The 16,561-nt window shown below is 36.6% G+C and overlaps 1 protein-coding gene across 1 annotated transcript; it reads left to right on the top strand.

The window, feature by feature from the left end:
* Positions 1–6,642: 6,642 nt before the first annotated feature.
* Positions 6,643–7,581, top strand: LOC133764246 (olfactory receptor 5M5-like). The gene has a single exon (XM_062197919.1). The coding sequence runs from the start codon at positions 6,643–6,645 to the stop codon at positions 7,579–7,581; it is 939 nt and encodes a 312-aa protein (XP_062053903.1).
* Positions 7,582–16,561: the final 8,980 nt, after the last annotated feature.

Raw genomic sequence — 16,561 nt, forward strand, 5'->3', positions numbered from 1 at the left:
GATTGGAATATATCTCTCTGTGTCTCTCCTTCTGTGTAACTCTCACTTTCAAATAAATAAATAAATCTTAAAAAAAAAACCTACTATAGTTTAAAGAAAAACCTCCTATATATCTTCATTATTTGTCATTCAGAAAATGCCTTTCTGTCTAGTTGGTTTATTTAATGGGTAATAGTTCTAGTATGATAGATCTCATTTATAACATGATATTTCAGAGACACAATTATCTCTCTCTTAATGTTTAATCCTAAAGCTGTGCTGTCATCAACTCTTTTTTAATTCTGTTCATGAGAAGAAATTACATTTTCTTATTTTGTTAAGAAATTATGTTTCCTTATGTAAAGTAATAAATTTTTTTGTCATAGGACTTTGAATTTGAACTGTAGAACTTTTGGATTTAAATGTAGTCACTAAAGATACAATAATCAAAACACTGTTGCTGGCTTTGTAAATATCTTTATGGTTAACTTTAACATTGTAAACTCCATGCACATGATTCTGGTAATTGAAATTATTTCTGGAGGTTTCCTAAATTCAGACTGGATAGCATGTTGGTTTCAGCATATTCACTATAAAAATCATGTTTTGAAATTTAATTTTGCCACATCTCAGTCCAACTGGATGAAGCTCCTATGGAAGAAGAAAATGTTTAGAGATAACAAGCTACGTTTTCTCTTTGTGTTCACATTATGCACTGACCCAGCACATATATTTACAGCTGTCTTTACATGATACTTAATGGCATTTTATGAATATTATTATGTATCAGTCACAAGTGCACTGTCTGTAATAAGGGATATCCATAAATGTTTCCATGGAAAAACAACATTTATTTAACATTTGGAAAGTCCCTTTGATAAAGATATTGTAATTTTTCTCTTACAGATAAAAAGACTAAAGCTCAGAGGAATTAATTTATTTTTCCCCAAAGATACAGGAAGAGCTAAATTTCAAATCAACATGTAATTCTTTTACATATTTCTGGACTGACTCTGAAAACACCTTGATTGATATGGGTTCATTATGTTGTTTAATAGTTACATTTGTGGGTAGTTAAGTTTCAGGAGGTTTGAAATGTTTCTGAATATGAAAATATGTACTCCTATGGGGAAGACTCAATGATGGATCACGGAGTTGGGGTCACTCAAACTATTCTAGCTTCCAGGAAAACAAAATGAGAATGGGTGTTGATTGACAGTGGTTGATGAGATAAAATATGGTCAGAGACATGGCTTGCTTTTCTCGTGCCATGCATGTCCCATTTACAGAAATTCCTCAAAGTTTTAATTTTAGTTTAAAGGAGTGAGTAGATAAAATTCTGTAATATTTTGAGAAAAATAACTTCCAATATTCTCAAAGCATCAGTGCAAGCTTTTTGGCTAGTGTGGTTCCTTGAAATGGCCTTAATTTCTTTATTCTTGTTTTCATTGTAGGGAAATTTGATTCTTGAGACATTTAACAAGTCATGGAGAACATAGTTGGTCATGGAGGAAGTGGAAATAAAAGGAAATAATAAAGGATATCTTGGAGGTTTCTGGGAAATATAAAGAGTTGAATGGGTATTCAAAGTATGATGAAAAGGATTGAGGCATATGATTGAATGACTTTGGAGGAAACAGTTTTGAAGAACACTTGCCATATTACCTCTGTAGGGTGAATGCTGATAGGTGAGATTGTAAGAGTTATTGATGTTGCCTGATTTTAACCCAAAATATCCTCTCTCCTTTGTGATTCATAATTGTGCTAACTGGTCATGACTCCAGAAACAGAAGGAAGGAGTAAAATTATCATGCTGCTCTTCTAAACTGAATGACTTGAATTCAGAAGAAAAGAGCAGAAACGCATGCCAAAGACAATCCTCAAATTAAAATTCTTTTTTAAAAATTGTATTTATTTATTTGAGAGGTAGAGTTACAGTGAGAGGAAAAGACAGAAAGAGAGGTCTTCCTTCCGTTGGTTCACTCATCAAATAGCCGCAACTGCCAAAACTGCACCAATCCGAAGCTAGGACCCAGGAGCTTCTTCCTGGTTTCCCACATGGGTGCAGGGGCCCAAGCACTTGGGCCATCTTCTACTGCTTTCCCAGGCCATAGCAGAGAGCTGGATCCGAAAAGGAGCAGCTGGTACTGGAACTGGCACCCATAGGGGTTGCCAGCACCACAGGCAGAGGATTAACCTACTGTGCCACGGCGCCAGCCCCTCTCAAATTAAAATTCACCTACAGTAATGTTAGTAATTATTATCTGTGACTCCTATATGCAATCCTCTATTAAGTGATGGAGAGGAGAGTATTCAATGTCCCTTTTACTTTCTCACATTGGCGAGCACAGAAATATCCCAAAACTTTAACAAAAATAATACTTGTTACAGAAATTATCTTGACTGCTATGATTTCTAATGAAACACTTACTGAATAAATACTATGTGTCACTCAGCCTGGGTCAGAGACATGGCATAAAACTGAGATACACAAATGGTTTAGTTGAATGGAGTCTAATGAAAATATTGAGAATCTAGGCAGTTTTAAAGAAATCAGTCATCCAGGGAGATATGCAGCCATGCTAGCATGTTGTTATTGAAACTGAGAGAATGAGAAAAAAACTGAGTCACATCTCTTTCTTCTCCTCTTGGGACTTCCTGCTGGTTTCTCCTGTTAGCTATGTCAGCATGAAACCAGATGCCAAAGAAGCTCTGTAGTCAGGGCCCATTGATGTTAAACACATAAAGGCATGAGGCTCAAAATCAGTAAATAACTAGTTCAGTTCAACAAAAGTTATTTGATCTTCCAGCGGTTTTCCAGACTCATGCATTTCTATCACACAGGTTGTAAGCAGCAGGACTGAATTATTTGCATGTCTATAAAAATAGACATTCAAGTGTAAATAAAAATTAATAAAGAATCCCATTACTTCATTATTCTTGGGAGATATGATTCCCTGATGATAGTGGGAAATGGGCAATACTCATGTCCTCAATGAGCTCAGTTTTTCAAAAGAATAAGAAGGCAGTGATTATTCATAATATAAATGATTTGCTGCTAGAAATAATTGAACCATAGGGAATTGATCCGTATGACAATTCTGTTATAAACTCCTCAGGTTCTTCACATCCAGGCTTGCGCTGTGAAATCACTCTCCTGTCTCAGGTAGGAGTAGGCATTTTTAAAAATGTTGGAATCCAGAAATACCTGAATTGATAAACATAATTGAGTTGAATTATAATCTGTTGAATTAGCAAAAATGTTATCAAAATATTAATATTCTTCTCAAAGTACAGGTACTTATAAATAAATGAAAATGGAGGAGTGTTTACATAATGGAAGGAAGACTTAACCAAAGAGAATCTTAATCCCATCAATACTTATTGACTGTCTCCAATTGAGAAAACACTAATGTAGGTGTCATTGTGTCTACAGCTAAAGATAAGATAAAAGTTTTGTCAACAATCACTCATGCTTTGATATTGAGTCTTATTCTAGACTAGACCTGGATCTTTGACCATAATGCTAATTGCTTCAACATCTAAAATATACCAGACAGATTTTAAATCTTTTTAAGTGCTACTACAAGCCAGACATATTTTTTAGGTTACCTATGGATCAACTCAAGCACATGGAGAGAGTCGCTATTATTAACCAAGTTCTATAAATGAGAGAACTAAGGCACAGGGATATTATTAACCTGTTCCAAACCACATTTCTAGTTAGGAGAAACTAGGTTTTTTTAAATCAGGAAGTGTGACTGCAAACACACTGTAAATCAATAATTAACCCTGCCTATGCTCTCTTCCTTCCTAAGAAGATAAACAAAATAAGGGGTTGGCATTAAATGCATTGTGATTCCTTTTGATTCAATAATGCTGAATGCTGCTATTTATCATTGTAAGTACTGTATGTTCTATACACTTGATAAAGAATTGGCTACTTGGAGGTTATAATCTGTAGACATTTTATAATCATGTAGACATCTTTAAATTTCTTTAATCCACTTCAAATTGAATTACTATCAGATGATAAGGGGGTAGTACTTTGTTAAAGCTGAAGACTCACGCTTTAGAGACTCTGGAGGCAAAAGCAGCTTCAGCACACATTTACGTAAAACAGCTTTGGAGTAAGGTGAATTTCAGGGGTGCAAACTATTGAGGCCCCTGAGACACTTCTTTCCATTTCAAATGTTTTCTCAGATTTCTTGGGTAAAACCATGGAGGCTGCTGCATTCCTTTTGTTACAGGAAACATTATTATTATAAAGTAGTCAGTTAAATTATCTGGAATATTCATTGCTTACTTTATCTCATTACAGTAAAAAATGAAAGGGAATACTATATTTTTGGCAATACTATTTTGAATCTTGATTAATATTTCAATAAATAGACTTAAAATACCATTCCTGGAATAAAACACTAAAAACACCATTTATTTGGACATTATTATGATAAAATGTAGTTGAGCCTTATGAGCTTAAAAAGTAAAATGAGAAAATAATAATTCCATTGATTTAGGTGACTTGTTTTGTATCTCATCTAGACAATAAGTTCAAAGTCCTTGTATGCATGATGGCATGGCATAATGAAAAGAAGAATGCTTGAATGATGAATTTATAAAATGCCTTGCAAAGTGATCTATTTCTTTCATTGATATCGGAGTTTTATTTAAAAATTAATATAGCATTTTAATATCTGGCTGGATATATGTTATTGAAGGAGAAAGCTGATTTTACATGATGGTCTCTAGGGCCATGTTTTTCCTTCCCAAATTAAGGGAGATGCTTTTCATGCTGCATCAAGAATTATCTCAGCTACATTGCCAAAATAACTGTTACTTCACTATGATATAAATAACATATATTTTATGTTCTAAAAAACCTGTCTTGAATTTATATTATACATTTTTCTTAATTTTGCAAGAGTTAGAATGAGATAGAGGTACACAAAATTACTATGATTTGAGGATTTAGTTCTCTAAGTTTTTAAAGATTATTATCATCATGCTGAGCCCTTTGATACTTTATTATTTTCCTTTAAATGCCATCTCTTCATGAACATTTTAAACCTGCCAATATATGTGTATGGTAGTTTTTTCAAGATTTGTGGAAAATTGAAATTCAAAGATAAGTGGAAAATGGAAATCAAAAGGATAAGCAATTTTTTGAAATCCATGCACATATGGGGGGGTCTTTAAAAATTCTTGGAAACATATATAATGTAAAAATATGCATGGATTTCAAAATCTTTTTGCACCAACATAAATTTTCCTTTTAATTACTTTTCCACCAACTTTTTGAGGTACCCTCATATATGCATACCTGTATACACATGTGTATGCATATTTCTTATATATTGTATGTGTGTGTATGTGTGTATATGTATGTGTATATAGATATATACATATATATATGCAGGCAATACATTAAACACAGTTAAGATTAACTTCATTCCTTTTAAACCAATTTTTGTTCAAATGGAAAAAATATCCTGCACTGGGTCTTAAAAGTTAAACAAGATCTGGTGTTAGGAGGGCCACCTGGGGTGCACTTGAGTGAGGAAAAGGGACAAACCTTATTGGGTGTGGGGCAGCTCCAAAACAGTCTCTAGGTTAAAAGGACAGTCAAGGAGACGCCACTTCTACAGGGTTCTGTACCGCACACAAATTCTACCTCCCTAGGCTTATTCAGCTGTAAAAAACACAGATGAAGACAATGACTGATCTTTTACATACCACAGCCAATGGTGTGTTGCAAAACAAAGGATTACTACTTCGAAGCAAAGCAATATTTCTAGCCATGTGTCCAAGGAAATTGAGTGAATAAACATGATAGAGTGTATGTTGAATGTTCCCAACACAAAGGATCAATATTTGAGGTGATCTATATACTAACTACCCTGATCTATCCTTCTACAATATACCCATGTACTGAAATATCACACTGTATCCCTTAAATGTGTAAAGTATTACCTGTTCATTAAAACATTTAAAAGACTTATGGAATGGTACAGGTTTGTCAAATATGAAAAGACAGAACACAGCGACAGAGAAGTCCTTAAAATATGATGGCCTTTGACTTAAAGAGCTCTACATTTATTTATTTTTTTAAGTTTTTTTATTTTTTTGTTTTTTATTTATTTTTATTTTTTGACAGGCAGAGTGGACAGTGAGAGAGAGAGAGACAGAGAGAAAGGTCTTCCTTTGCCGTTGGTTCACCCTCCAGTGGCCGCTGCGACCAGCACACCGCGCTGATCCGAAGCCAGGAGCCAAGTGCTTCTCCTGGTCTCCCATGGGGTGCAGGGCCCAAGCACTTGGGCCATCCTCCACTGCACTCCCGGGCCATAGCAGAGAGCTGGCCTGGAAGAGGGGCAACCGGGATAGAATCTGGTGCCCTGACCGGGACTAGAACCTGGTGTGCCCGTGCCGCAAGGCAGAGGAATAGCCTAGTGAGCCGTGGTGCCGGCCAACTCTACATTTATTTAGATACTTAACACATTAATCACTTGCTTACCACATACTACTTCTTTATGCCACTAGCATTTATCAATGTGAGAGAAGAGGAGGAGATACAAGCTGAGTTAATGGGGTAATAAATAATGGCAGACACCAGATGCATTTTGTTTCCTTTTCTTCAGACCTATTTGAAGAGAAGCAAGCACAATGTTGAAGGAAAACTACACAGCGGTGACTGAATTTATTCTGCTGGGACTGACAGATAGAGCTGAGCTGCAGCCTGTTCTTTTTGTGGTGTTCTTGGTCATCTATCTTATCACAGTCATTGGCAACGTGACCATGATTTTCTTAATCAGAATCGACTCAAAGCTGCACACCCCGATGTACTTCTTCCTCAGTCACCTCTCCTTTGTAGATCTGTGTTACGCCACCAACGTGACTCCTCAGATGCTGGCTAATTTCTTATCCAAGAGAAAGACTATTTCCTTCGTTGGCTGTTTAATACAATTCCACTTTTTCATTGCCCTCGTGATCACAGATTACTACATGCTCACAGTGATGGCTTACGACCGCTACATGGCCATCTGCAAGCCCTTGTTATACAGTAGCAAGATGTCCACATGCGTCTGCCTGTCTCTCGTAGCTGCTCCTTACATTTACGGTTTTGCAAATGGCCTGGCACAGACCATCCTGATGCTCCAGCTCTCCTTCTGTGGACCCAATGAGATCAATCACTTCTACTGCGCAGACCCGCCTCTCTTGGTCCTTGCCTGCTCTGACACCTATGTCAAAGAGACTGCCATGTTTGTGGTGGCGGGTTCCAACCTGACCTGTTCCCTTGCCATCATCCTCATCTCCTACGTTTTCATCTTCACAGCGATTCTGCGTATTCGCTCTGCAGAGGGGAGGCGCAAGGCCTTCTCCACCTGTGGGTCCCACCTGACAGCTGTCACGGTCTTTTACGGGACACTGTTCTGTATGTATCTGAGGCCCCCTTCGGAGGCATCAGTGGAGCAGGGGAAAATTGTCGCTGTGTTTTATATCTTTGTGAGTCCTATGTTAAACCCTTTGATCTACAGCCTGAGGAACAAAGACGTTAAAATGGCAATAAGGAAGGTTATGCAAAAGGAATTGTTTGTTAAATAAGGTAGACATGGTCAGTAAGATACTCTTATTATCTAAACAACTAATGAACATTTCAAGGTGATGGATCACTTTCTGTTGTTGAGTATTTTAAAATTCACATATGGGGCTTGGAAGTGTGTATCAAATACTCAGTTTCCAGTGGCATCCAGTAAGTTAAAAAAAAAAACACACAACTTTTTCTATATATTCAAACACAAAATCAGTAAAGAACAGATGATCCCATGGGTAGCATTCAACAATGTTATAAAGATTTACAATTATTTAATTCTATGGCAATATTAATTTTAAGGGATTTATAGTGTTTAATAACTTCTGAACATACATAGTATGTTACATTTTTTTCTTTTATATAAATTATATAATAATGCAGATCTTTTAGATATATCTCAGATTCTTATTTGAGATATGGCTATTGAAAGATATAACCAATCCAATGACATTCTAGTTCATAAGTGTTTGAAGGAAATGCCAAATTTCTGTATGAAGGGTTTTATTTTTTACAAATACTTATTTTATTCATCAATATGAAACTTCTGACATACTCTGATTATCACAGCCTGTCCCTTTTAAATAAATGGATTGCATTTGATGTTTTATCTGCATGGATGTATTGGTATTGTGTTTCTATGTATAAAGGACCTCAGGATAACACTTTCAATCAACTACTAATTATTCAAATTGTCTTGGGACAAATACATTTGTTTGCCTTACCTATTTTTAAATTGTAGCGTTTGTATTATTCCTCTTACTCATTTAAGACTTCTTTCTTTCTTTTTTAAAAGATTTTTTTGTTTATTTATTTGAGAGGTAGAGGTACAGACAGAGACAGAGAGAGACAGAGAGAAAGGTCTTCCATCTGCTAATCCACTCCAAAAATGGCAGCAATGGCTGGGACTGGGCAAATCCAAAGCAGGAACCCGGATCTTCTTGGGGGTCTCCCACAGAATGAAGGGCCCCAAGCAATGGAGCATCTTCTACTGCTTTCCCAAACCATTAACAGAGACCTGGGTTGGAAGAGGAGCAGTTTGGATATGAACCAGCCCCCATATGGAATGCTGGCATTGCAAGTGGAGGCTTAGATCACTATGCCAAAGCCCCCATTCCCTTCCTCTTTCTTAATGTTACAAACTCATTCCTTGTTACATATATGTATGAGGTACTTCAAAAATTTCCTGGAAATCCATTGTCAAAAGCCTTTGGATGAATTGCAGAAGTTTTTCGTAGCAAAATAAGCTTATATTTTAATTCCATTTTTGTAATCTTTTTGAAATACATTTGTATATCTGGTTACCTTTTGTTTTACTTGTCTTATTGTCATATGTTTTGAAATGCTGAAATTTTATTATTTTAAAATATTTTCAAATGATTTATATTTCACTTTATTGGTATTATTTTTTGATTTTAGGAAATTAAGTTCTTAGCCACCTATAATAGAGTATATATTCATGTTTGTTTTATGATTTCACTTGTTTTTATAATGAAATATTTTCAATACACAACCAAAAGTAGAAAATAATAGAAATATTATCTGTTTAAGTTTGCAAAATCTTCATAGTCCATTTGTTTCAGATTTTTTGTATTATAAAGTTGAATCTTTTTTTTAAACTTTTATTTAATGAATATAAATTTCCAGTGTACGGCTCATGGATTGCAATGGCTTCCCCCTCCCACAACTTCCCTCCCACCCACAACCCTCCCCTCTCCCGATCCCTTTCCCCTTCCATTCACATCAAGATTCATTTTCAATTCTCTTTATATACAAAAGATCAATTTAGTATAAAGATTTCAACAGTTTGCACCCACATAGCAACACAAAGTGAAACATACTGTTTGAGTACTAGTTATAGCATTAAATCACAATGTACAGCACATTAAGGACAGAGATCCCACATGAGGAGCAAGTGCACAGTGGCTCCTGTTGTTGACCCAACAAATTGACACTCTAGTTTATGGCGCCAGTAACCACCCTAGGCTGTCATCATGAGTTGCCAAGGCTATGGAAGCCTTCCAAGTTTGCCGACTCTGATCATATTTAGACAAGGTCATAAAAGACAGAGTGAGGATAGTAACCAATGATCCTAAGAGTGGCATTTACCAGGTTTGAACAATTCTACAGCATTAAGTGGGGAAGAGGACCATCAGTACACACAGGTTGGGAGTAGAGCCATTGGTGGTAGAGTAGAGGTTATGATTACAAAGGAATGAGGCCCAAGTGCTCTAGACAGGGTCTAGAACAAAGGACAGAGTCATTATTAGAGGAGCTAAGAAAGGTATGTCTAAGCTACAATTAAGTTTTCTGATTGAGAGGCAAATAGAACCTGATAGAAGGGGCTTGATAATAATCTGGTGGGCTTTAGGCCTTGTAAGTTAAGAGGCCCAGACCTATCCATCTCTTCACATGGGGTACATCCTAAGGGAGGTGTGAACCTCCTAGGGGAAGGCATTCTGTTGACTTTCATTACTTGGATGGCCTGGGAGGAGAGCTGGCCAGGTAAAGGCAGGGGGCATCTCTAACAAGAAATTTACAATTCTGCCTGCAATGTTGCTGACCCTACTTGACCATCCCCTCAGCTGCAGTGGTCACTTTGGAAGCTGGGCTGAGTGAAGGGCTTTTCAGCTTAGAGCCAATAAGATCTGTGGCTCTGACCTGGGCATCCTTCGACTCCAGGGCAGGTCCATTTCCAGTGATCCAACTCTTGGCAGAGCTGCCAGGGCTCTTCACAAGCTGACTTCTGCTGAAGCCCAGGCTTACCACATTGAAAGCCACTGCAGTGGACTGGCCTGTTGGGTCTCCTTGAGGGCAGATCACTGTACAGATCAGCCATCAATAGGCCTGCCACCCATTGCTTCTGATGCCGAGCTTTCTTTTCCTCCTGGTTTGTGTTAAAGCAGACCAGAGGATGCAAGTCAAGGGAGCGCCCAAGTTCCATCTCTAATCTTTGGTGGCCTAAACTACAAGTCTATAGTCACAGTCATTAAGACTTTTCATAGCAAACAGAAACTGAAAGAATTTGTTGCCACTCATCCTGCCCTGCAAAAGATGCTTAAAGATGTGTTACACACAGAAACACAGAAACATGGTCACCAATATGGAAGAAGGTAAAGGAAGGAAACCTCACAGCAAAAGATCACAGGAAGCTCAATTTTCCTTTGACATAGAATTAAACTCTGATGCTCTGTTAAAGCAATGTGTTAAAGTAATCTATTATGTTCTCTTGATGTCTGTTAAATTCTAATTGTTCAAAAACAGCTGAATTTTTATTAAGAGCTATGGGTTACTTAAATATGTGCTTATTTTCAAAGATTTGAATAATCAGCTTGTAACAATGATCAAATTTGGTCTATGTTATGTCATGATTTTAAGGAATCTTATTTCAAGTAGATATTTTGGATTTTGAGCCTTCTTGGCATTCTTGACAGGCATTCAAAAAAATCAAAGTTTCAAACAATCTGGACTCTAAAATTTCCAGTGTGTGACCTGAATCTGTGTATCATATGTTTTAAACTTGTTGGTAGAAAGAAACTAAAAACATTTTATATGGTTGTGCTTAAGTTTACTGGTTAAACAAACTACACCATGTTAGATATTTAAGAGGTGTTTTCAAATACATGATCCTTAAAATTTATAGAAGGCATTGGACCTTCTGGTAAATGTTTTCTTAAGTTGTTATCTAATGGTTGAAACGGTTTGCTAAGTATTCATGTAATATTGCTATTGTCAGCAAGCGATCTAAGGTTGAAACTGTTTGCTAAGTATTCATGTAATACTGCTATTGTCAGCAAGTGATCTAAGACCTGCTCCCTCATTTCTCTATTCTAAGCCCAACTTGTTCTTTCATTTCTCTGTTCTCTTCAAGGTAGGAAACTAATTCTATTATGAAGGAAATTGTAGGACGCACAATTTAATCTTTAGACCTTATAAAAGAGATGGCTAACATTTTTCTGTAATAGAATAGCCAAAATAAGAACGTAAATAATAATCTCACAGCTAGATTCACTTCGCCATCAGCGAAGTATACAGTAAGTAGAAAAAACCTCCCTTTCAGACCAAAGGGAAAGAAAGTTTTAAAGTGAGAATATAATTTTCCTCATGGGCATTGTCTATAAAGTTGAATCTGCCTGCCTGATTGTGTTCCTTTCCTCATTTACTTTATCAACTCTAACATAAATTTGAAATTTTTTATCCTATGCAGAGTAACACCATTTGGTAGATGTATATGTATTCATAAAATTACATAGCGTTATGTTGATTGATTGAAAATTTGATATAAAATAAAGTGTCATTTATTTTATTTTTCACAAACACTGTAAAATTTATTCATGCTAATTCATGTAGCAGGAATTTTCACAGATCATCAAATATATAAATTTTTCACCATAAATGCATCTACTATTAGTGGGAAATTCCATTTTTCTACTTCACTGATAATGTGAAAACCCAGCAACACATTTTCTTGTGTAATTTCAAATGTGTACCAGTGAAGGGATTTCTCTCATAGGGGTTAATAGCTGTGCCATAAGAATAAACTTTTAATTTACTATATATTTCCAATTACTTTACCAAGTTAAATTCCCACCAATTGTATGCTCTCTTCATTCTGCATCCTTGCCAATACAAGATGTTGTTAGATTTCAAACGCTTTCCAATGTGAGGAGTACAAAACAGATTCTCACTTCCTGTTCACATTCATGTTCAATCATAATTATCAGCTAAGTATTTTCAAATGTGTTAAAGCTTATTCAAAAGCTTTCCTTTTCAGTTGTATGGCCTTTTCTTTGTTCATTTTTTTGCTTGAATGTTTTAATCTTTATTTCAACTGTTTGTAATTGCTCTTTGTGTATTATGTACTAGATGCTAATCTTTTGATTCTCTATGCCATGAAAATATCTTCAATCATTTTATGCTATATATTTCATTTTTTGTGCATGATGTATTTGGTGGTGTAAAAGTTAGTTTTTTGTTTTTTTATGAATATGAAGTGATTTTATGCATTCTATAGGTACAGTTTCAAGAAGACAACCACACTTCCCTCTTACTTTACCCTGGTTCAAATGTATTACACCTTCTGTGTATCACTGTACATCGTATCTATTATCTACATTATTCCTACTTTAATGGTGTTCTATATCTTCTTCCAACTTTTCAAGGTTTTTCTTTAAGGGTCATCAGTCTTCCTGGTACTATAAATGTTATCAAACAGAATCAAGCTATATTTTTATGAAAAGTAAGATTTTTTTTAAAAGATTTATTTATTTATTTGAAAATCAGAGTTACACAGAGAGAGGAGAGGCAGAGAAAGAGAAACAGGCTTTCTATCCGCTGGTTCACTCCCTAACTGGCTGCAACAGCTGCGCCTCTCTGAAGCCAGGAGCCAGGAGCCTCTTCCAGGTCTCCCACATGGATGTAGGGGCCCAAGCACTTGGGCCATCTTCTACTGCTTTCCCAGGTCATAGCAGAGAGCTGGATAGGAAGTAGAGCAGCCGGGACTTGAATTAGTGCTCATATGGGACGCCAGCACTGCTGACAGCTTTACTCACTATGCCACAGTGCTGGCCCCCCAAAAGCATGATTTTACATTTTTTTTATGTCTCTCATTATACTCATCAAAATGTTTTTACAAATTGTCATATAACAAATTTTTAAATATAAACATACCTACACATGTGTTTATGAGGTCATTTTCTGGGATCAAATTGTCAATCCTTTCTATTAAGATTTAGCTCAATTAAAATAAGTTTACCGTCTCTCAGCTGGAAGTTAAAAGCATTAAAGTATTTTCTTTATGATTTCTTGAGAGAGAATGTATGGAAACACCTATATTCTCTGCTAAGGTCATGTCCATTATTTCTTCAAACGGCACATGAAACATACTTCCTCAGCTCAGAAAAGATACAGAAGCAACCTAATATTGTCCATCAATAGATGAACAGATAAGGAAATGTGTACACATGCTCAATGAAATACCATACAGCTTTAAAATGTAGACAATCCAGTCAGTCACAACAACACAACTAAACCAGGAGGACATTATGCTGGATGAAATAAACCAGTTTCAAGCAGACTAATGATATATGATTCAACTTATACAAAGGTTCTGTAGAAAGCTAATGGACAACATAATTGTTTTTTAATTAACATAAACATATTTAAATTCCATTTTTCTACAAAGTTTTAGAAATACCCTTATATGAACAATTAATAATAGTAAAACTGAACAGAAATAGAGTAGAAAGGTAATCCTCAGGAGCTGTGCAGACAGAGGGAGCTTCTGTCCAATAGGTAGAATGTTTCATTCTGGGGCTAGTATTGTAGTGCAATGGTTTAAGTTACTGATTGCAATGCCAGCATCCCATATTGGCATTGTTTCATGTGCAGGCTACTCCATTTCTGATACAGCTCCCTGCTGATTCATCTGGAGATGACGCAAGTACTTGAGCCTCTGCCACCCACATGGGAGACCTGGATGGAGTCCCTGGCTTATGGTTTCTGTCTTGTCCAGCCCTTGCTGTTGCAAACATTTGAGAGTGAACTAGCAGATCGAAAATCTCACTATCTCGCTCTCTCTCTGAAACTATGACTTTAAAATCAATCAATCTTAAAAAAGAATAGTTCCATTATTTAAAGTGATTTTTATAATTCTGCTGTAAAAACATTACACCTAAGGTTAATGATAATATATTATAAACTAAAAAATTAAGAAGGTATATCTCAAGTTAGCTGTTTTTATCTCATTAAAAGACAAAAAAATAATGTGAAGTTTCTGTGTGCTTTCTACAGATCTCATAGAAAAACAATGATAAACTGGAATTACAGAAAATGTGAGTGAGACAAATGGTTAGCTTCCTGATCTCAGAATGTCCCCCTGATGCCCAGGAGGGGTGATTCCAGACATAACATTCATCACTGATGATCTTCAATCCTCCCGAGATTCGCATTAAGAGCAGGTCCCACCTCTCTGCTTGCTATAAATATGAGTACATGTTATAACTCAGAGATGTGTCAAGAAAATTCCTTCATCAGAGGATGAGTAAATAGATGTGTATCAGAACCATAGGTAAGTTTTGGGTTTCACCTTCTTTAATTTTAGTCAGGAGGAAATTATACAAAAGTCTCCAACTGAAGCCCGCAATTTATGCACATTTATTGTCCTTAACAATTATGCTTTCTTTGAGCTTACAAATCAGTGGGGGGAGAGGAATCTTAAATCCTAGTGAAGACTTCTTTACTCTGTGGCTGAGTGCAAAGAACTGGGGCTGGGGCCAGCTATGAAAAGTAGTAACTGTATTTCAAACAGCAGCTATGCTTTATTCAGATGTTAAGTAAACTTGAAGAAGCTATTATCTTTCTACTGTTCATGTAAAGCTCTATGTGCACATTTATAAGCACAAGTCAATAAATACTACTTTCCCCTGCATGCCTCTAGAACAAATTTAACATTGTTGCCCTTTTTTTTCTAAAAATGTGGACATGTAGTCTTTTCTCATTTTATTTTATTTATTTTTTAAAGATGTTTTATTTATTTAAATGACAGGTGGAGTTACAGAGAGTGAGAGAGAGAGAGAGAGAGAGAGAGAGAGAGAGAGAAAGGTCTTCCTTCCGTTGGTTCACCCCCCAAATGGCCACTACGGCCGGAGCTATGCCTATCCGAAGCCAGGAGCCAGCTGCTTCTTCCTGGTCTCCACATGGGTGCAGGGGCCCAAGCACTTGGGCCATTCTCCACTGCTTTACCGGGCCACAGCAGAGAGCTGGTGGAAGAGGAGTGACCGGGACTAGAACCCGGCGCCCAATGGGTTGCTGGCACCACAGGAGGAGGCCTAGCCAAGTGAGCCACGGCGCCAGGCCCTCTTTTCTCATTTTAATAGCAGAGGTTGAACCTCAACTTACTTCCCGGAGAAGATACTGGTTGATTTGCTTTGATCTGTTTGTATAATATTTTATAGAATTGTCACTGGTGTAAAAGAAGCAAGAAAAATACTCCACTCACTACCCCAAACTGTAAGTCCATTAGTAATCTTATGAACTCTTTATAATTTGGGGTAAGATTTTGAACATTATCTTTGTTGAGGATTCATATTTTGTTGGAGGGAGCTGATGTAAGTAAAAAAAAAAATTCTCAGCAAGCTTAAGAACCATTCTTACAAATGAATTATTGCTAAAAGCTTTTCTTTACTTCTCTTTTTTCCTCTAAAACAATATTTCTTGCACTAGCTTGTAATTGAGCAGCCTACACAATTTAGCTCAACAGCCCCTTCCTACATAGTCATCTGGACTGAAGTCCTTGCCTTGGAGCATCTTTCCCTAGTTTAATTTTATGTGGGCAGTGGTGTCTCTCCTTCTTCTTTTAAATCCCCACAGTCAGTTCTGAAGGATTGTGTGTTCCAGGAGTGGCTGAATCATAGGTATGCAATATCTGCATTGCACAGGGCCGCATGCCCAGTAGATCCCAGAATTTGATGAGATGCTCTGCTGTCACTGATTTGAAGTTGCTATTAATTTTTGAGCAGTTCATTTTACACTTGTATTATGTAGCATACATCGTATATCATGCAGGTGATCTTAGTTGTGGGTTTTACAACTTCCTGTTTTCTGGTGTCCCTGAGCTCCTCTGTAGGTTATTCACCCATCAGTTAGAAACGCCCAGGTAATGACCTGCAACCACAGAGGTTTCATATTCAGAAGGTGTTCCTTTTTACCCTGACAATACACAGGCACTAGAAATTTATATCTTTGCATACAAACTTCCTAGTATATTTTTGTTTCTCTTTCCTTATGATTGCTTCTGTTCTACTTCACATGAATATTGCTGGATCTCATAGATGTCACAGTGCTTGTATGTCAAAATAATGTAAAATTCTACAGGTGTGTGATGAATGTTTAGCTTGGTGGTTAGGATTCTGGTTACAATGCCTGTGTCCCACTTTGAAGTACCTGGGTTCAATTCTTGGCTCCGACTCCCATCTTGAGCTTCCTGCTAATACA

The sequence above is a fragment of the Lepus europaeus genome, chromosome 7, assembly GCF_033115175.1.
Source record: "Lepus europaeus isolate LE1 chromosome 7, mLepTim1.pri, whole genome shotgun sequence".
NCBI lineage: Eukaryota > Metazoa > Chordata > Mammalia > Lagomorpha > Leporidae > Lepus > Lepus europaeus.

Excerpts from the sequence above, each read along its gene's own strand:
- LOC133764246 (XM_062197919.1), top strand. The coding sequence starts at position 6,643 with ATGTTGAAGGAAAACTACACAGCGGTGACTGAATTTATTCTGCTGGGA.